Below are 21,820 nucleotides of genomic sequence, written 5' to 3' on the forward strand. Positions count from 1 at the left end.
CATGTTTACAGAAAATATTAAATAATCACAGTGATGCCTTTGGATCTATGCCTTGAAACACCACCCTTCTGGGGGGAGCCAGGAAGCCACCTGGCTGTGCTCACCTGAGGGCGGGAGCACACAGGTGCCACAGGTCACCCCAAATGCAGATACTCAAGTGTCTGGGCTGGCTGGTTATCTTATAATTTCAAAACATATTCGTAATGTTTTGTTACAATTTATTTAACTCATTTTTGGCTTTCATCGTCAGTTAAATGAGCTTTGTCTGCAGGAATAATTGACATAATTTTTTCTGTTTAATCAAGTGTGCATGTGCCTCATGTTTGGTCACCACAATTTTGCAAACTAATCTGGCAAGTCTGAAAACTGCTACAGTACATTGCTTACTATTAAGACTTCTAAAAACATGTTGCTTTACCAATGCTCAATATTGAAAAAAGGCACAACTGCCCAGGTTTCTCTGTAAATCACCTCCTTAGAGTGGCACGTAACCCCTCCTATGATCGATCCCTGCCTACCGGAGGCCAGATCTCTGCTCACACCACTCTGCAGCAAGCTCCTGCCCTTCTGCCACTGGCCAGGCCGCACTTTCCCCTACACCTCTGCCTGGGACATCGCAGTCTAGAATGTGCTGACTCACCCTTGCTTCACTCACTGACATCAACTTACTCTTTGCAAGAGGGAGGCCCAGCGTCCCCTCCTCCACAAACACAGCCTCCTGACTTCCGGTCCCCTTCCTGCGCCCAGGTTATGGATAGCCTTCTGCCTTGTTCGCTGTTCCCAGGCTCGAGTTCAACAGCAGCCAACAGCCAGCACTGTAACTGTCCTTCCTAATCTTTGCTTCTCCCAACCACCCGTCACAACCTTCCCCCAGGTCCTGGCAGAGCCCCCAGCACAGGGCACACCCTCGAGGCCAGCTTATTGGACAGATAACCTCCCTGCAGGCCTTCCCTGATCTGGAATCATTTGATCCCTGGACCGAGGGCTCTGCAGTCCGCACTGACTCCCACACCTCAGCACCCCAGCCAATTGTTCTAGTCACATGCCCCGTTCTCCATCTCCACTCTAAACCCAGCGGCTGCACCTGGCGCCGTGCCCAGCACCTAGCAGGTAGGTGCTCAGTCAGTGCTTGATGGAAGAATAACAGGCTTCGTAAGTCCTTGGGAAAAAGGAGTACAGCTGACATTTCATTGTTTCTAAAATACAATGATCTGAAACACAAGGAAATCCAGACTTCCCAATCCAAACAAAACAGTCTAACACGGATTTTTTCAATTATTTTGGTCAAAATTCAGGAGGTTTTGACAAACTCCTAAGTGTGTGCCTCTCCTCCTGGCATGCTGCCTGTCGTCCGGTCAATGCCAACAGTGCTCTGGCGGCGCAGTGAGGGTCCCCTGACCTCGGTGGGCTTTCCGGGCAGGATTCCCGGGCTCGCACACCATGCCTGCGGGCTGCAGAGTTCTCTCCCACTGGACGCGGGCGGGCAGTCTGCTGACTCCAAGCCCGGGCCATGTGGCACCCTTCGGGCTTCCTTAGTCTCGCGTCAGCAGGAAATCCAGTGTTTAGCTGGATATTTTGTGGGACCCATCCTATTTTTTTTCACATTTTGAAAACTGGTAAAATATACGTAACGTAAAATTGGCCACGTCAACCATTTTTAAGTGTACAGTTTGGGGATATCAGATACATTCACGTGGCTGCACAGCCATCACCAAAGTCCACCCAGGACACTTTCATCGTGCAAAACCGAGACTGTCCCCATGAAACACTGACTCCCCATTCCCCCCTCCCCAGGTCCCACCACTCTACTTCGGGTCTCTATGAACCTGATCTGATGCCTCTGGGTCCCTCAAAGAAGTGGAATCATACAGGATCTGTCCTTTTGCATCTGGACTGTTTCACTGAGACGCCTGTCTTCGAGGGCCCATCCAATTTCGGACATTTACCATCCCCTCCCCCACTCAGTACCTCCAGCCTGGAGGCCCAGCCCTGTGGCCCATGACGCTGCGTACACCTGCCTCTTCGCTCTATGGAGCTCCCACTGCCCAGCTGGAAGCAGTCTGAGCATGCCCCCCGCCCCCCAAAACCAGGCCTGATGCTAGATGCACACACTGGGCACAATACCCAGACCGTGGGGACAGGGCAGTCATGCCCCTGCCCTGGGGGCCTTGCAGACAAGCAACCAAAGATAAGTTAAGGGCTGAGCCAAGTGCCAGGAAGGACGGGTGGGTCCTGGGGGAAACCCACCCAAGAGAGCCTGCTGATAAAATTTCCCCAGGCTTGTAGGGCCTCAGTTTCCACTGATCTGGGAAGAACTGTTAGATAAAGGAGCCTCAGCCACCTGCAGGGGAGGCAGCCATGCCAGGCCTGATGTTCGGCTGCTAGAGAAAAACTGGGAGAGGGAAAATACAGAATTAAAATCCAAAAACTCCAACCTGCTCTCGGCCAAGACAATGACACCCTCCGTGCAGGGGAGGTTCCCACACACTGCCCAGGGCTTCCCCGGCCACCGTGACACGGAGGGTCCTCATGCTGCCTGAGGGGTGGGCCTCCCGTGCCCAGGGGCCGGAGGGCATCACCTCAGTGTGGGTAACGGGTGCGCAGTCACTTGTAAGCGGGGCGATCTGTCCCTTGCTCCTGGGCTCTGGGGCCCCAGAGACACAAGCTCATGCCTCTGCCACCTGCCCATTTTCCTGGCATTCAGGGACAAGGCCTCCAGCCTTCCTGAGCTATGGCTTCTTCAGGCTAACACGGCCACGTGATTCTTTGAAATCTCCCTTCAATGACGCCACTCCCTTCCTGCCCCAGCCTGTGTGCCTTCTGCAAACCAGGGGAGCCACACCTCAGCAGAAGCAAGAGGCCAGGCATCGGAGGCAACTCATCTCATGTCTCTGGGCTCAACTGTCTGGATCCCGAGGCGAGTAGGGCCCTAGTGGATTTCTGTAGGGCCCACTTCAGCGTGGCAGATACTGAGACAGCGGGGCAGGTGTGCCTCGGGGATGCTTCCTGCCCAGAGGAAACGGGGTAGCTAGCTGCTGGGTCTGCTTTTGCAAAACAGGAAAACCAACGAAGGGTGCTATCTGCAGAAGGCCCTGGAGGATCAGTACCGTCAGACAAAATACGAAGGTTTCACTGGACCATTTTGACGGCGTCACCGTACACAAAGGGGACTCCTAGAAAGACGTCAAAAGCATTTTAGTTGCAGAAAGTACACCTGCCACGTCCCAGGCAAGGTGAGTTACAGTAACACCGTACAGCCCTTGCTGCCCAGATCTCAACACACGTGTTGGAAGCTCCAAGTTAGAGGCATCCTGCAGGAAAAACAATACCTTGACCTCACAACAGGTCACCTGGTCAACACCACCCATGCTCCCTCCAGGAGTGTGGAGGAGATGTACCTGTGCTCAGAGACGGAGCACCTCTGGAGTTCGTGCACACACACACGCACGCACACGCTGAGTCACCAGATGCATTTCCAGTTCGGATGCAGCGTGACCCTGTTTCTCAATACTCACAGAGACTGTGTTCACAGGTGCTGCGCCCTGCGGACTTCCCCTGCGGACTTCCCACCATCCAGAGTCAGCTGCACCAGCAGGCAGTGGCTGCAGGGCAAGGGCGAGGCCCGCAACCCACCCCCTACCCCCACCCCTCGCAGAGGGCACAGATCCTATGCAGGATTCACCTCGAGGCCCCTGCCAGCCCGGCCTGCAACATCCCCCTCCCTGAACAATCCAGAGAGTGGAGCAAAGTGACGAGCACTTAAGATACTTCGAATGTTTTCTTTAAGGCAGGCTGTTCAAGGGTAGGCTTCTCCCACAGAAAGAAAAGGTGAGCTTCAAGTAACAACACATCATAGCCTTGGAATCCCAGTTCACGCTAAGCTGAAACGGAAAAGGGGCAAAGTCTGGATTTTTTTTAATAGACACGCCCCAAACGCACACAAACTTTACCCTGCATCCTGGATGAAGCAGACAAGTTGAAATCGCACTCTTTCCATGAATTAGGATCTTATAAAGATAAACCCAGTTCTCATTCATTAGTCAAACTGAGAGACCGCAACAAGGCAGCCTCTTTTCTATGGCTTTCCTTTCCTTTCCCTGGAGGATATACCCTGAACCAAGAGGAAACCAGGGGCGGGGTGGGGAGCGGACGGACTTCTCCTTCCCAAAGAAGGGGTGCTCCCCTGGACCAGGCCCAGGCCCAGGAGAGGTGTCTGCTCGTTAGGAAGGGCTGCTCCAGGGCTCGGGGGCAGGTGCTTCCACAGGCTTTCTTTGAAGAGTGACCCCACGTGTCCACTTGACGCTCACCACCACCAGATCCCCCGCGCACACAGGCCCACACTCGGCACTGACGGAAAGCTCACCTCTGGGGAAAGGGGGCCCCCCCTCTGCCCTCAGACCACCCAGGCGGGCAGCCCCAGGAGGCGTCTTCTCTGGAGAAGGGCTGAAGCCGCCTTGGCACTAACAAAACCAAACCTGGAACCCGGACTTGGAGGTGTCCCCTCTGATCTCCTTTATTCCAATCTTGGAGCAGAGTTTTAGAAGTCCCCTCCAAAAGCTGATCTGTTCAATACATGGGATGGGGGTCCAATGCGTAAGAAACTGTCAGACAAAATACAAAGGTTTCACTGGACCCTTTTGGGGGAGGAGACAGGAGAGGAAGGGATGGGCAGGGACTCTGAAGGCACAGGGGACCAGCCACAGAGCGGAGCTGGGACCACCCAGCAGGCACCAGAGACGCCAGCACAGACGGGCTTTCTGCTTTGACCTGGAATCGGGATCCGCATCTGCTCTGGATGCTCTGCAGGAGCTGCTACTGGGGACACCGACAAGTCACAACGCCACTTGTCTCGTATCTTGTCGGTAGGCAGTCTCTGGAAGGAGGTACAAGAAGCCGGCTGCCTCTAGGGATGAGCCTGGAAGTGGGCGGCAAGAGAGGGATATGGAAATCTCGCCATCTGGACAGTCGGGGCTTTCGAACTGGTGGAAATGCTACCGATTAAGGAAAAATCTATTTCAAATTCAAAGACAGCCTCCCGGGGCGCCTGGTGGCTCAGATGGTGAAGCGTCTGCCTTCGGCTCAGGTCGTGATCCCGGGGTCGTGGGACTGAGCCCCGCATTGGGCTCCTGGCTCAGCGGGGAGCCTGCTTCTCCCTCTGCTTCTCTCCCTGCTCATGCTTTCTCTCTCTGTATCTCTGTGTGTCAAATGAATAAATAAAATCTTTAAAAAAAATAAAATAAAATAAATAAAGACAGCCTCCCCTGTGAACAAGGATTCATTCAGAATGGTGGGCGCAGGCTACGGGCTAAGCTAGGCCTGCGCCAAGGACAGTGCTCAGGGACCGCTAGCGGCATCTTCCATGGAGCACGGTGTCCCTTCCAGGCCTCTACAGCCAGCTAGAGGCCTGGGGCCCAGAGCCAGGAAGAAAGGACACGGCCCCAGCACCACCCCTCCACCTCGTCTGCCGCCTCCTGGGCCCAGCAAATCTGGCAGCATCCTCTCCGGCCCCAAGAAATGACACTCGCTTCTAGTCTAAAGGCTCCTTTCAGAAAAAGAGGCGGTCACTTAGGATCGAGACACCTGACTTCAGGTCCCCACCTGGCCAGGTAAAGCAGGGACGACAGCGTTCCTGTGACCAAGCTTCCCATGGGGAGCGTGGCCATGGGTGCTGGGGTGCTCTTTACACTTACCTGTCAGGGAGTGCACACTTCACTCGAGTGCAAGACACATGCACACAACACACACGCACACTTTAGACTGTCTGGATTTAAACTGGCACTCACCAAAACTTTTCCTCTTGAGGATCCCGTCTGGCAGTGGAACACCCTAACAGATGCTGCAGAGCAACAGCCCAAGCCGACAGCAAAGGTCAGCTCCAGGGTCAGAGGAGAAAGGAGGCAGCAAGGCCCTGTCCTTCCCAGAGTGACACGAAGACAGATGGGCTCCGTCATCCCCACAGCACAGAAACAGACCAGTCCTGCCAAGTCTGCTCATCATCACACGCAACACTTAGCTGAGGATCACCGAAGACCAGTGTGCAACCAAAAATAAACCCCCAAGACCCGAGTTTACTGGGAAAGGAAACCCAACCTGCATGGCTACGAATGACAAGTAGGGAGGACAACTGAAAGACCCGGGTTCTTCCTTACAATCCCACTTGTGCAATGAACAGAATTTACAGAATAAAACAAGTATATTCTGGAATTATTATTGTTTTTTTAATTTCTCCAACCAAGGACCGCAATAGGCCAGCCCAGCTGACTTCGACAGTGCACCATGCATGGGCTGGGTCCCGGTCAGGGCATTTCGACACTGCTGCCTACAAAGCACGTTCAGCACAAGAAGAAAACGCTGCACAGGGCACCTGGAGGCACAATCAGTGAAGCATCTGACTCTTGGTTTCAGCTCAGGTCATGATCTTGGGGTCACGAGACTGAGCCCCAGGTTGGGCTCTCTGCTCAGGGCTTGGATACTGTCTCTCCCTCTGCCCCTTCCCCACTCATGCTCACTCGCTCCCTTTCTCTGATAAATAAATTAAAAATCTTGGGGCGGGGGGAGAAAAAGCTGCAACTATAGTTGTAGGATCCAGCACCAAGAACAGACCACCATACTCCACCGTACCAGGAGCCAGGAAGACAACTCTCGTAAGAACGAAAGTTAACTGGTTTGTCACCTGCTGGAGATCCACAGTGTGGGGCAGGTGCCCTGTCACCTGGGGCACCTGCCCCAATTTGGGGCCACCCACCTGCTGGTTCACACAGTCACTGCCACTCAGCTCACGGGCTGGCCAGGAAGACTGGTGACACTGCCTTCCACTGGAACCTACGAGGCCCGGGCACCACCATCCCCATGCTGAGGTGACACACGTACACACCCTGGGAAGGGGACTTGCAACCGAAATACGGGTCCCCATTGTCATTGCTTAATGTACCCTAAAATGTGGCCGAAGAGCTAGAGCGTATACAGCAGGCTGCTGGGTCCCGGAGCAGGCAATAGGAAGCTCTCCCAAGACAGGATCCAAGTCCTTGTGGGACAGTCTCCTGAAGCACCCAACATCTGCCAAGCACATCTGGCTGGCCAGCTTTCAGAAACTGTGCAGTCTACTGACGCATTACAAAATAATTGTTTCAACTAAACAGAACGTCCATTTTTAGAAAGCCACTACTCGTCAGTATGCCACAAAATCATGTCAATCCTAAAAGACCTAGGAAGGTCAGGGTGCTCAAGATGGGGAGATTCAGCAAATCAGGGCAGCCGCTGGGTGCTGAGGCATGCTCTGGGGTCCCCTTGATGGGGCCCGGCTCCCCCAGAGATGGCAAGAGCTCAACAGCTCACCCCCTCTCATATCTGCCAAGATCACATGGCAGGTCATTCCTCATCACGGTGTATACTTCATCTCCCTAAGAGAGGACTCCAGAACTCTCCGAATCTGCCAACCGGGCCTTCTGCACAGTGGCCAGCCAGCAGGGAAGGGACGAGCTCTCCCATCTCCATGCTGTGTTAGGGACCCCAGCAAAAATTCCCAGAAGCATCGGGATCAGTATTCCCCTGGAGGCCCCTGCACACTCAGTCCATCCTCTGAGCCCAGCCACCTCTGCCCGATTTGTCCTCCTGCCAGGAGGCTGTGGAACAAAGGGTACCATGTCTTCCTTCTGTGTCCAGAGGCCCTGTGACTCACTTAGGGTCCTCCAACACCACTGACCTGCAAGGCCAGATGGAGGGAGGGCCAGGCTCAGTTTAGAGACCGGTGCAGAGGGCTGGGGGGGACAGAAGCTGCAATGGCCCGACACCTACCAGCTCTGCGTGGTACACAGCCCAGCAGCCACAGCAAAGACAAACAGCCCCTGTGTTAATGGGTGGCTTTAGGACCACAGACCGGGCAAAGCTGTGGCAAAACCCATTGCTTCCACCTGTCAGGACAACAAAACAGCTCACGGCCAAGTATGCTAAAGCTGAAAGTGTCGCCAGACACTTCCCAAGTTTTCACAATGCCCATTTCTCTCCCCAGCAGGTCAACTGGGCCACTAGAGACGTTTGGTCCCTACTCGATTTCAGGGGGCTCCCAACTGAAGCAGGTGTACCCAGGGCATCCCAGGGCCACGAGGAAGCTCCGTTTTGGGTCAAGAAAGGTGCTGATGGTAACACCTAGTTCTTAAAGGCCCCTTCCCTGGGGAGCCCTGCGGTGTCACCCGAGTGCCGCACACACAAGGTGAGCCTCTCCTTGGATCCCAGCTCCGGGAGGGGGGAGGGTCGGCACCCTCCTCTCCTCCGGACAGTCAGTGTCTGTGGAGGTGTGCATGCAGCCGACACACCCGCGGCTTTCCAAAGCTACCGTCAGTACACAGCATATGCATTTATGCTCTGCGGTAAAATACTCGTGTTTATTATCCCAGATTATCCAAAACTGGTATTAGTCTCATGTAGCACATTAAATACTCAAACCCCAACCAGGAAACGTGCTAAGTTGTATAGAAGTTGAGACTCTTAACCTATAAAGTAAAACATTCCAAAGAGATGTCAGTACCAGGGTTTTAAGCCTTAATACATATAACCTACCACAAAGAAAATCTGGGAGGTGACACCCTCAGATCTGCACTTCTAGGACAACCTATTTCTCGATCACCAGAGCTTCTGAATCCCGTATTTGTCACCATAACCACGAGGTGGTCTAGAAACTGGACAACGGCACTCCATTTCTAACTGTAACCACCCCACTTACAGTTACGACTGCATTTGTAATGACCTCAACTGTGGTGCCAAACCCAAGTCCTTCCATATGCTGAAGGGACAAAAAAAATAAATGTCTGGTAAAGTGAATTGCCACTGGACTCCCTGAGGTCTGGCCACAAAGCCAGTCTTCATTTCTTAAACTTGCCAAGCCCCTGTCTCCCCGAGTGCCCTGTGCTCACTCTCCACACTGTCACCCAGAGGCCCCCCCCCCCCCCCCCCGCACAAGGAGGGTGTCCCCCTCGGAGGGTCTGCGGCCACACTGCTCCCTCCTGTCACAGGAAGTGGCTCTAGCTGGTCGGGTCACTCCCCTGCCTCCACCGCCAGAGAGAGGCCACACGGGCAGAGACGTGGCATCCTGTCCACCCTCGGGCCCCTGGCATACCTTCCTGGGTACGGAACGGGAGAGCAGAAACGCAGGGATGACGAGTACGGACAGGAGTGCCCCACATCGCTCATGCTCCACCATCCCCAACTCTCCCGAAGAGCTCCCAGCCGTGCCCCAGTCTCGTGGAACCGTCTCAGGGCATCTTTAAAGATGCACGATAAAGCACGGGATTACAAACAGAAAAACGTGTGGCAGGATGGTAACCTCAGGACGGGGAGAAGAAATGAATGTGCTGAGAAGATGCAGGGGTGCGTCCCGTGACCACGGCGATCTGAAATAATCACAAGCACACCCGCCACGGCCGAGGTCGCTCTCCGGTGATGGTGCCATTCATAATCGAAGGAAACGCGGCGAGTTTCAGATCCCTGCGCTTCACTAACGGATCCGCAGAGCGCTGAGCGCTCACCGAACAGGAAGCATTATGTTTGGAGAAAGAAACATTTCTAAAATAACCAAAATAAGCAGATACTACGCACACGTGGAGTTCTGGAATGAAACAGAAGATTTCAAACAGCTCGGGCCCTTATCCAGAACTCTTAGGGGCTGGGAACGTGCAGATTTTCAAACTTCCTTAGACAACAGGGAAAACTAAACACCGACATGTAATCCGGAGGGGATGCCAGTGTCTTCCATATGGGGCTCCGTAATGCTGAGTAACTCCGTAAACTCCAGTATTTCTGGAAATGCCCGTCATTCAGCCACCTCAAGTCCACACGAGACTCAGATTTAAGTCGTCAACAACAAGAGGCTGGTAATGAAAAACCATGTTATTCAGGGTTTTCTAGGCCAGGCTTTGTTCCAAGCACTTGCCTTGTGCCCGACCAGGGGACGGTCTGCAGTCACCCTCCCCTTCTCGGGAAGGAAGCTAAGGGAGAGTCAGGGAGGTTCCCTGGCCTGACCCAGGAGGACAAGGCTGGTGACCGTGTCTGGGAGGCAGGAGCAGGGCAGGAGGTACCACAGGGGAGACAGGCACACTGGGAGTAGAACGTATCGAAGCCGACTGCACACATTCAGGCGCTCCGCTACCACCTTGCGGAAACAGGTACCTCCTTGTCGCCATCCAAGGCCCACCCGCCACCCCAGCCCCAGCCCAGAACGGGAGGAAAAAAATGGCCAGGGGGTGGAGGGGAGCAAAGACAGGATGCTGGCCCCCAGGGTTCTTGAACACTTCCCAGTGCACGCGACGAGGTCCGCGTGCGGATGTCCGCTTGTGTGTTCAAATGGCGAACGCCAATGCTCGGTGCTAAGGACCAGGCAGAGGCGCGGACGGCACTTACCAATCTGCAAGAGGATCGGCGTGACCAACGCCGTCTCCATGGCGTAACAGAACTCCCTGCCAAACATCACGGCCCCGTGCATCACCCACAGGCGCACGGGGATCCGGTCTATGGACCCCTCGCTGATGGTCTCGTCGTGGGTATCGGCGCTTCCCGGCTTCTGCAGATCCGGCAGGGGCACAGGCAACTCCTGGACTTGCATAGATTCCGAGTCGGCGTTCTGTGGGGCCATTCTCATTACCAACAAAAACATATATATGTGCGTGTGTGTGTATATATATATTTTCCTCTACCTACATAAATAATACTACCAGGTATCTTTAAGGATAAACTAGGACGCCTTCTCTCTCTGCTTCAGTTGTGTCCCTCCGGCAAGTAATGCTTACATCCCTCTTTGTACAAACAGAGATCTCGCAGCTTCTCACGAGCGGGTGGGACACGCAGCAAAACAAAATGATTTTTGGTTGGATCTTAAACATATGGCCTGCTCGTTTACTGTGAATGAGAGTTAAAAATCCATAATTGCCATTCAGTTAATACCAGTTTCATCATTATTATCGAAGAGGTGCTGAAGTTATTTTTCTTGCTACAGAGAGGTGGGAAGGTGACAGAAAAAGGAGGTCCGCCGTTGCTCCCCATCGAGTGACCGGCTGATCTGCAAAAGAGGAAAACAACCCCGGCAGAGAGTCAGTCAGGGGCGGCCGCCGCGCGGCCCCCCACCCCTGGCCGTCTAGGCGCTCCACGGACTGGCCCTCAGCCACCTGGGAGAACCCAACCTCAGACCACCACAGCTTCTCTGGTGCTGACTCTGGGTCAGCTGCTGAAAAAAACAAATCCTAATTCCAAGAGAAACATCCTGCGTGGACCTAATCCCGGGGCAGGGTAAAGACAGGACAACGAGGGGCAGACAGCAGAAGAGAGCTCAGCTTCCGCTCTTGAGACAGCAAGAACCAGCAAGAACTGTCAGCCTCCGCGGAGTGGGGATGGAGAGGCTGGGGAGGCAGGGAGGCTGCATTAAGGAGCGAAGATGCCACCCAGGAGTGGAAAGCAGGGAGGTGGGTGGAGCAGGGATGGGGTGACTTGCCACCCGAAGGGAGGTAATGTGCCAAGTGCACTGAAAGGCAGCCGAGTGCATGCTATGGGCTGTCTACTGCAGTGGTCTTTCACCTTGGCAGCTTACAGCCCCTCTCCAGGAGAAAAGTACCTGCATCGCAAACTCTGAATATCCTGTCTAGGGGCTCAAAGACTCCCGGCCCACACATGGCATTGCTAGTGGTGTGCAACTCCTGACCCCAGTCCTACATTCCCACTGTCCTGGTCCCTCGACCCGGCTTTGTGATGCACTCTCTCCCCAGAGGAACACACCACAATAAAGCGTCCACTGCCTTGCATCTATCTAGAACTTTCCCCTTAGACAGGTTTTAGGAAAATGCAAGGTAAGACTAAGGATGCGGCCCCACCCATGCGCTCTGCAGGACATAGGCCTCCAGGCCCTGGGGTTCTCCTCACTCTGATCTTCGTAAGAAGAGGGGGCCCTGAAATCACAATGGTGTTCCTGCCTTATTTTAAGGTAGGTCTGCGAGTTGAAATCTTACCAGAGATTTTCAACAACTGGTTTAATTAAAAATATCTCTAGTTCATATTCACTTAACCAAAGATGGTCTTAATTAGCTCCTTCTCCCTTTCCCCCCAGAACCAATGACCAACCAATGACCAACCAAGGGCGGCCTTCACACTGAGACCCCCTTGGGAAGCCCTGGGGGCAACGGTGGGGCTCCAGCCTCGGGCAAGGCCGGGCTGCTGTCCCCTGAGGTCAAGTCCTTCCCTCATCATGTCACCACTTCAGGGCTCCCTCCCAGCCCCTTCCTGCTGCAACGGGCGCATCCTTGGGGCCCGCAAGCCCGTGTCCTTGTCTGCATGTGTGTGTCTCACGCCCCCCAGTGCCACTACACTTCACAAGGATGATCCCCGTCAAGACTGCTCTCAAATTTTCCAAGTGTCCCCTACCATATAACAGCTCAATTAAAACCAGGGCTTTGCAGGCGCCTGGGTGGCTCAGTCGGTTGAGCATCTGACTCTTGGGGTCAGCTCAGGTCATGATCTCAGGGTCATGAGATCGAGCCTGCTTGAGGTTCCCCCTCTCCTTCTGCACCACCCCCCCGCCCCACGCGCATGCTCTCTCTCTCTCTCTCAAAACAAACAAAACAAAAACAAAACAAAGAACAACCAGGGTTAGATAACCTCAATCGTTTCAGAAAATGTAGTTTATAAAACTATTTCTAAAATACAAAGTAAACAAAACAGTGCTAAAAAACCCCAAATCGCCCAGCATTAACAATGACCAACACCTGCTGTTCCCAATCCCTCCCTACCTTGGGAGTGATCCCTGACCTAAGAAAGTGGAAGAGAAGAAATCTGTTTGTCAACCTGTCAATCTTATACCAAAATAGCATCCGTGATTTTAAATGCCTTTTTCCACCAAATAAGATGGATCATTTTTATATTAAGGACATGTATCCAGACAGGTTTTCAAAGCCCACACTGATGATGACCTGGGTTCTGGGGGCAGGAATGACAGTCACTGTTTTCTAAGAATCCTAGTGACTTACTTAAGAACACAAAAGCATCCAGCTGGGTGCCGGTGCCCCTACGCACGGCTGCCGCCATCCTGACACCCACGCTGAATGAGGGCGGCCTCTCCCAAGGCCATGGCAGCACCAGCAAGAAATCCGACCGAGCTCCGCACTAGGTATCTGCGAGCTCTTCTAAGGCACTGGTTCTCCACCAGGAATGCTGCACCTCTGAGGACACCAGTCAATGTCTGGACACGTTTCTGGTTGTCACAAGGTGGGTCGGGGGCCAGGATGCTGCTCAACACGGCCCCACGCTAGAGAATGATCTGGCCCCAAATGTCAACTAGGCCAAAATTGAAAAACTCTGTTCGAAGGTTATTATTAAATGGGAAAAAGACTTCTACTGAAATGCTGAAACATTACATTTTACACTACTACGTTCTGAATCCATCAACTGGGCCAGATGTGGCAAACTCAACGTCACTGCCTCTTCATGGAACCAAATCAGTTGTTGCTCAAAGTGGACAGGAAAACGCCAGTGGGCTCAAGGCACCCTGTCCCACAGCAGGAGGAGGGAGCCTCCGGGATGCGGTTTGTGGCAGGGAAAAGGGTACCAGCTATTCCCTCTCGGGAGTGTAAGAATCCCTGGGGAATTCTCCAAAAGCCCCAGCTTGCCACCGCAGCCTCCCGCGACGTGTTCGGATGGCGTCTCTGAAGACCCCTCTCCAGCTCAGCTCCCCCCGGAAGATGGGCCGCGGCCCCACCCCTCGTGCCGGGGGCTCTGGCCTGTACCTGGGTAACTCGACCCTGGCCAGGGCAGGGAGCAGCTCACATGGCAGAGGCCGCCACCCACGCTTCAACTGTCCCCTCACCTCCCATGATGCCTGGCCACACAGCAGGAGCCGGGGGAGGTCATAGAAAGAGCGGACGAACACATGAATGAATGAATGATAGCCAGCTAACCTGCTGAGCAGAATGCACTAGGGCCTGTGTGCAGTGGAAACCAATCCCGCCCGTACCAGCTCTCTCCAAGAGCACCACACCCATGTGACCTGGGCAGCCAGCGACCAGGGTCAGGCTGCAGGGAAGCCCGCGTGAAATGGCATGAGCGTGGCGTGGGGTTTACCTGTCATTCAAGGAGGCTAGGCATTAACACAGCTGGCTTCCCTTCCTCAAGCCGAGCAAACGCAGTGGCACAGTGAATAGATTTTACACAGGCAACTTCACTGTCATCTATATTGATGAAAATGACAAATATCGTTAGCATCTTCAGTGAGTTTGATTGTAAGCAGCAGTTAGTAAATACAAAAGTCCGTCCAGGTCTCACAGCTCTCCAGACTCCTGCACATTAGCTCTCAAGCCAAGGCAGTTAACGCCCACACAAGTTAGCACAAATTCCCAGAGCGCAAGCCACTTTCCAACAGGTACCTTTAAATGAGGCTGAACCGACTAACAAAATCTACTCGTGTTAGTGGACACTGGGGTTCCTTAAAGATCTGACCAACCTGGTTTAGAGCCAGGCACCTTGAAGACAATACCCAAGTGCTCATCAGCAGGTATCACTTGGCGGAGCCAGTTTCCAAATGCTCTGTCTGCAAGCCCTGGGGATTTTATAAGCTTTTTAGGGGATGACAGAGGATACTTTAAAAATAAAATTTAGGCATCATGCGCTTAGAAACACGAACACTGGGTACCAAAGATCTAAACTGAACAGCGACCACGGCAACCAAGCCTGTGAGGGGAGAGCCAGTTAAAGGCAGAAGAGCCTGTGCAAGCATTTCTGTTCAAGAGCCACAATCGAGGGACGTCTGTGTGGCTCAGTCACTTAAGTCCGACTGTTGGCGACGGCTCAGGTCATGATCTCAGGGTCGTTGAGATAGAGCCCAGCATGAGGCTCCATGCCCCGCACGAAGGCACGAAGTCTGATTGGGATTCTCTCTTCCTCTCCCTCGGTCCCTCCCACTCATGCTCGCGCTCTCTCTCTCAAATCAATCAATCTTAAAAAAAAAAAAAAAAAAAAAAAAGAGCCACACAACTGTGGGGTCCATAGTATGTGAGAGGTGTACCAGCCACTTCTGATACGTTCCACAGACTCTGGGTCAGGTTATGCACACAGGCTGCAGGATGTTCAACTCAGCCATTAGTTCCCAGGGAAAATCTTGTGGGGCACATCTTACACCTCGGATCCATATTCTTGTGTGTGGTGTGAGGTAAGGATGCACCGTTCTCTTTTCACTGTGGCCATCAGATCACTAAGTCCGCTCCCAACACTTTGAGACTCCTCTTTGTCATCCACCAAATCTCCATCAGTACTGTTTCCCCGAGTCTGTTTCCCAGTTGCCTATTCCATCCAACCAGCATGCCTGCCTGCCCATGCCCAGTAACCCACTTCCGAAAGAACAGAGGGTTCCAGAGGTTCCAGACTCTGCTGAGACCGTACTCTGTCACTGCTTCTTTCCCCAGCGCTTCCCTATTTCTTCTTGCACGTTTACAAGCATATGAGCTTTAAGAGCTTGACTAGCTCAGGAAAGAAGGTATTTTTTGTTGGTAATTCTTACTGTGATTCCATTAATTTTATACATCAGCTGAGGGAAAACTGCTGTGTACCCCCGTCCGAGGAGGGCTTTCTCTATTTGTCCGAGACCACCTCAGTGCCTCTCGTGAGGATTTCAAAATACTCCTTCTACAGGACACTCCTTTGCACATTTCTAGTTAGGTTCCTCCCTAACGATTTTACCTTTGGTGTGTGTGTGTGGCCACTGTAAAGGGGATTTTCTCTTCCCTTATATTCCCACTGTTTAGTTAGCCTACAGGAAGGCTAGTAGTAAATGTTGGTTCATTTGCTCAGGTAGGACTTACACACAGTGAAAACATACCATGTTCAATCAGTTCTGACAAACTTATATCGACACAGAACATTTCCAATACTCTGGCAAGTCCCCAAGTGTCCCTTCCCCTGTAATTAAGGTTAATGATTTTACATTTTAATTTGGTAATTTACTTCTTTAAGTGTCTGCGAATGGACAAAAGGGCTACCACCAAGTTAACAACAAATCTACCAACCATTACCAAACTATGTATAGTCCCCAACTTGGCATAACTGGGTTATGTTCCAAAGCTCACATATGCATTCCTTGGAACCTGATCATCAGCTCCTCAGAGACAGAACTCAGGGTCCCTCCTCGTCTGAACTGAACTAAATCACAGCACTGGTTCAGGAGGGAGGGACCAGGACCCACGTGGCATTTGGCTGCCCCTGTCCTGGGCACAAAGACTTCGTAATAGTCTCCCCTCACTTGTTCTATCTCTAGGGCCCTTTCCCTCGGGACTCCACAAGAAAAGGCAAGAAGCTTTGAGAGGAAAAGGCAAGAGCACACGGGGCGGGTCCCCACGGCTGGTTCCACCATTAACCCTGGGTGAAGGGTGTGTCATCGCACTGAGGGGAGCAACTGGACCCCATAAAACCAGGTTTACATCGCCCACAAATCTTCTTATCGCATGCAAATTGTTTTCTTTAAGGAAGCTATTTTATATAAATGGTAGACCATTAACCAAAGTAACTAAAACCATTAAAATAAAACATTTTATGAACATTCTTCTGAAGGACCTAGCTTAAAAAAGCCCAAGCTAAAACCTGACATATACACTGAAGCAGCTTAAAGAGAAGACTGGTTTGCTCCTTCCCCAAAGCATGGGCAAGTGCGTGTTCCCTAGAGCCTCCTCCGGAGTTGTTGAAAAGCTTGAAGTTTAAGCTGTGACCTATCCCAGTATCTTCTATCCAGAAGACCCAGAAACACGTTTCGGGCAGGTTTTCCCTAGCAGAGAAAACACGCTTCCCTCTGGGGCCCGCTCCAGGGACTGTCGCCACGTTCAGGGACAGCGACGTGGGTATGATTTGCAGATGCACTTAGACCAGTGAAACTACCATTGTTCCAATCAACAACTTCCTCTATTGTCCTGTTTCTAATTTAAGGGTAACCGATGCCAGAACATGTGACTTCCTACAATTTGCTCTGTGGAAAGCCGGCTGTTAACTGAACACCATCAAAAAGTTAACTGCAGAGCAATTTCTGACAGGCACCATGAGCCTCGACCCATCTCCTGGAAAATGGTCAGAGAGGAGTTAATGCATGCTTACGATGCGACTCAAACTCATCCTGCGCCCCCCCTTCCCCCGGCCACAGGCACACATACATGCTCGCGCTGACAGCGCTCTGGGCACGGGACACGCGGCAAATGCATTACGGTGCCTGCTTTATGGCAACAGCTGTTTGCTTTGTTCACCCGCCATTTAAAACCAGGCATCCATTCCCCCCGAGAAAATCAACTACAACTACCAACATTTTTCTAAAATGTCATCAACTATTAGTCTCCGATGACCCTGCCGAAGAGTGACTAGTACAGTGCTCCCCATCAGCCTGCCTCCCTCTCTCACCAAACGACTGTGGCAAAGAATACGAATCCACACACAACACAAAGGACAGGGAAACCAAACGAAGGGCAGCAGATAATAAGGAAGATCAGCTTTTAGACCAAGAGTATAAAAAGACGTAAAATCGAATCAGGCAAGTTCAAAGTATCCTTGGTAAGAAAGAAGCATTCCGGCAAATCTGTTTATAAGGTTATTTCCTGAAAAGCATTTAAGAAATCCCACTGACTTCCAACATAAAATCAACGTTGTAGCAAGCGACAGACAAGCCACAGATTGAGAGAAAATATTTGCGAAAGACACATCTGCTAAAGGACTCTTCTCCAGAATACACAAGACACTCAACAATAAGAAAATGAACAACTTGATTTAAGAAAGGGCAAGACACCCAGAGACGGCTCACTACAGATTCACCAGACGGCAAGCAATCACGTGGAGAGATGCTCCACGCCACACGGCGTCAGACACCTGTAAAATAAAGTGAAATCCCACAACACACCTATGAGAATGGCCACAGTCCACACACAGACAACACCAGGTGCTGACGAGGACACAGAGCAACAGCTCACTCACGGCTCACGAGAACAGCCACGTGGGAAGACTGGCGGATTCTCACAAACTAAACATGCTCTTCCCATGGGGTCCAGCAACTATGCTCCTTGGTATTTACCCAAAGGAGCTGAAAATGTATCTCCACACGAGAATCTGCATGTGGATGTTTACAGTTTTATTACTGATTGCCCAAACCTGGAAGCAACCGTGGTGCCCTTCAGTAGGTGAATGTTTAAATAATCTGTGATCCACCCAGACGATGGAATGTTATTTGGTGCTAAAACGAAATGAGCTCTCCAGCCATGAAAAGACATGGAAGGACCTTAAATGCATATTCCTAAATCAAAGAAGCCAATCCCAAAAGGCTACTCCCTGTAGGATTCCTACTACATGACATTCTGGAATAGGCAACGCCACAGAAACAGTAAAAAGACCTGTGGTTGCCAGGGATGGAGTGGGGAGGCATGGGGGAGAGTGGGGACAGATGAATGGGTGGAGAGCAGAGGAATTCCAGGGCAGTGAACCTACTCTGCAGGATACCATAATGGCAGATACCCGTCATTACACATCTGTCCAACCCCACAGACGGAACAGCAGCAGGAGTGAATCCTAGAGTAAACGATGGACTTTGGGCGATGATGTGTGTCAGTGCGGGTTGATCAGTTGTGTTTTTTTATTTAAGATTTTATCTATTTATTTGAGAGAGAGAGAGAGGACACGCAGAGGGAGAAGCAGGGTCCACACTGAGCAGGGAGCCCGATGCAGGACTTGATCCCCGGCCCCCGGGATCATGACCTGAGCCAAAGGCAGACGCTTAACGGCTGAGCCAGCAGGCGCACCAGGTTCATCAGTTGTAGCCCACGTACCACTCCGCTGGGGGACGCTGATAATGGCGAGGCTGTGTGTGCATGAAGACGAGGGTATACAGAACGCTCAATTTTGCTGTGAACCTAAACTATTCTAAAAAAATGGTTTACTAATTTCTTATTTTATTTTTTAGAGATTTTATTTGACAGAGACACAGTGAGAGAGGGAACTCAGGTGCCAACAGTTTACCAATTTTTTGAAAGGTGTCCTTTATATTAAAAAAAAAAACACAATCAAAAACATCTGACAAGAAAGGACTCAAGAGGTGGTCAGACCTAATGTTCCATACCCGGAATACCTTCTCACATCTGAAATTACCTTCCTGTAGGTATTATGAGTATCACCTGCAGAAACCCATGCTGGTCTCCTGATTCAATGTGCCTCTACAGTCTAAGAAATGTGGGCCTAAGAAATACAAAATTAATATAAATTTGAATTAGGGGGGTGCCTGGGTGGCTCAGTCATTTAAGCATCTGGCTTCGGCTCAGATCACGATCCCGGGGGCCGGGAACAGAGCCCCGCATTGGCTCTCTGCTCAGCAGGGAGCCTGCTTCTCCCTCTGCTCATGCTCCCTCTCCCCCGCCCCCACTCTCTCAAATAAATAAAATCTTTTTAAAAATAAATAAATGAACGAATAAATAAATAAGGCGTGTGACTTTGTGGTATCCCCAAAGCATACAGCCCCTCGGTGTCTGCAGTGCTGTTTGAAGGTCTGTGCTCCCCACCAAATTCCTGTGCTGCCAGAGTAGGAGCTGGGGCCTCTGAGAGGTAATCAGGTCATGAGGGTGGCACTCTCATGAATGTGGTTAGTGCCCTCATGAAAGACACCCGTGGCTCTCCAGCTCCTTCCACCGTCCACCGTGCGAGGGGAGGGCACAGCGAGAAAACATGTCTGAACCAGGAAGCAAGCCCCTAAAACAGACAAGTGGTCAATCTGCCAGCACACGGTACACCTGATGCACTTGGCAGCCTCCAGAACTGTGAGAATTAAGTGTGTGCTGGTGAGGAGCCCCCAGCCTGTGGTTGTGTAATGGTAGCCCCCAATGGCCCGAGACCACGCTAATCAGCGTGGATCAGGAAAGCTGAGGGGTTCATTTATAAATGTCGATTTAGGGCGCTACCCTTCTCCAAGATCTGGTTCTCCAAAGAACCGGCATTGCGACAAGCTCCCACGGCACAGCCCAATGTGAGACGCTCTCAGCGGGTATGAGGACCATGTGTCTCGGTTACGCGGCGCAGTTATTAGCTGCACCCCTTGGCACTCAAGTGTCCTGGTTTGGACAGCGCGGTGCCACTCTGGAGATAAATGATCAAAAGCTTAACTAGGACTTGAACCTTTTCATAACCCAGCCTTTGAGTCTTCTGTGTCGTAAGACACAGTCGAGGACACTTCAGAAACCAAACACATCAAACCTGACATCAATTTCTATTTGACTCCTCTGGATCAGCTTGCTGGGAACTTGATGTTGGTAAAGTGGGGGTGGGGGGGGGTGGGGGGGGAGATGTGTGTGTACACACTATTCTGAGTATTAACAGACTGAAGCAAAGGAAATGTGGAAAGAGGCTCCCTCTGGGCGCAAGGGGATGAAAATATTGCTACACTGTTAACAGATCAATCTAATTAAAGTCTTCCTCAATGGATTCCCATCCCAGTGCAAGCAGCAGGTGCCCAATCCCTGGACCTCCAGCACTCCTCCCAGACGACTGTCGTGGTGACCATACTGCCTGGCCCCCCCCCCCCCCCCCCCCCCGCCGGACAGTGCTGGGGGTCTCCTCCCCTGCCTCTTATACACTTGCCCCCTTGAACACATGCCCACCCCCCTCACACACACCTCCAGCAGAGGCCTGGGCCAGGCTGCTCCCTCCCGTAGGAGGCCAGGGCATGTGACTGTTCAACAGCACAGCCCCAGCCCCACTCTAAGCTCCCAGAGGTGGGGACAGGCCTGTGGGACAGGAGGGAGCAGCTCCAGCCCACAGGCCTTCCCTGTCCACCTGCGCAACTCAAAGCCCTGCTTCCAAGACCCTGGCAAGCACGACGTCCTCTGGGCTGGCCAGGCCCCTCTGCTTTTCCTTCAGGTCCCACCGGCCTGGGGGCATAGCCAAGACCAGCTGCCCAGCTTTTTCCCCTCCCTGGCCCTCTGGTAAAGGGAACAGCACATTCCCCTAGGAGACAGGCAGCCTGAGCACACAGCAGACAGTGGGCGCCCACCCCGAGGGCAGGATGGCTCGGATCCCACTGGGTAGTCCAGCACCTAACCAGTGCAGGCACTCAGGATGGCTGGAAAGAAACGGATTCGTGAGCGTTGAAGGCAGAGGACCAGACCAACCCATAATTACTCCATTAAAAAAAGAAAACTGATTTTTAGAAATCCCTCCCTTTTAGAGAGAAAAGCAAGATAAGCACAGAGCTCAAAGAAAATCCCTTTTTCTTCTGAATAGGAAGCAAAAACCAGTGTGTCAATGCTAATGAATAGTCGAGATGATTTTTTTCATGCCTTAAAACTGGCATATTGCAATTCAAGTAAACTTTCAAAATGCACACACTGCTAAAGGTGTTATTTTTTAAAAAGGCACCACACCCTCCAAATAAATCACAGCAGCTCACAATTTCATACGTAGGTGGACTCTCTCAGGAATTCCTATGCTTTGTTGAAACAGCACGAGTCCAGGGGTGCCCAGAGCATAAAAAACACCGCATGGCCACGTTTCACAGGCAGCATCCTCCAGACCACCCCCCAGCCACCTGCTGGGGCTCCCAGTGCTGAGTCTGATGCCTGCGCTGTCTAGCAGACTTGTCCCAGCCCAGCTGGGAGGCCTCTCCTGGGCCTGCATTCTTAGCAGGACATCGTAGACACCAAAAGGCCTTCCCCAGCACAGGGGTCCCCCGGTGATCCTCTGACAGCCAGCAGGCCCCCACTGGCACCCACTGCCCCAAACCGAGCTCCACGGTGGCTAGGAGCAGCTGCCTGGTCTGCACTGGTCTCTCCCGCCCACTGGATTTGTGACC

The 21,820-nt window shown here is 52.2% G+C and overlaps 1 protein-coding gene across 2 annotated transcripts in view; it reads right to left on the reverse strand.

The window, feature by feature from the left end:
- The window catches only part of SLC45A4 (solute carrier family 45 member 4), a 48,951-nt gene that overhangs the window by 21,144 nt on the left and 5,987 nt on the right, over positions 1-21,820 (reverse strand). Inside the window, exons 2-3 of one of the 2 annotated variants that reach the window (XM_025871194.2) lie at positions 14,092-14,198; positions 10,393-11,047 (exon numbers count right to left, since the gene is read on the reverse strand). In XM_025871194.2, coding sequence (XP_025726979.1) covers positions 10,393-10,645 — 253 coding nt within the window. In that variant the 5' untranslated portion in view covers positions 10,646-11,047; positions 14,092-14,198. The remainder of the gene's footprint in view (positions 1-10,392; positions 11,048-14,091; positions 14,199-21,820) is intronic. The other variant, XM_025871193.2, reaches the window with a different exon arrangement.

This window comes from Callorhinus ursinus, unplaced genomic scaffold (genome assembly GCF_003265705.2).
Source record: "Callorhinus ursinus isolate GAN/ISIS: 27379988/994484 unplaced genomic scaffold, GSC_fseal_2.0 scaffold5, whole genome shotgun sequence".
NCBI classification, from domain to species: Eukaryota; Metazoa; Chordata; class Mammalia; order Carnivora; family Otariidae; genus Callorhinus; species Callorhinus ursinus.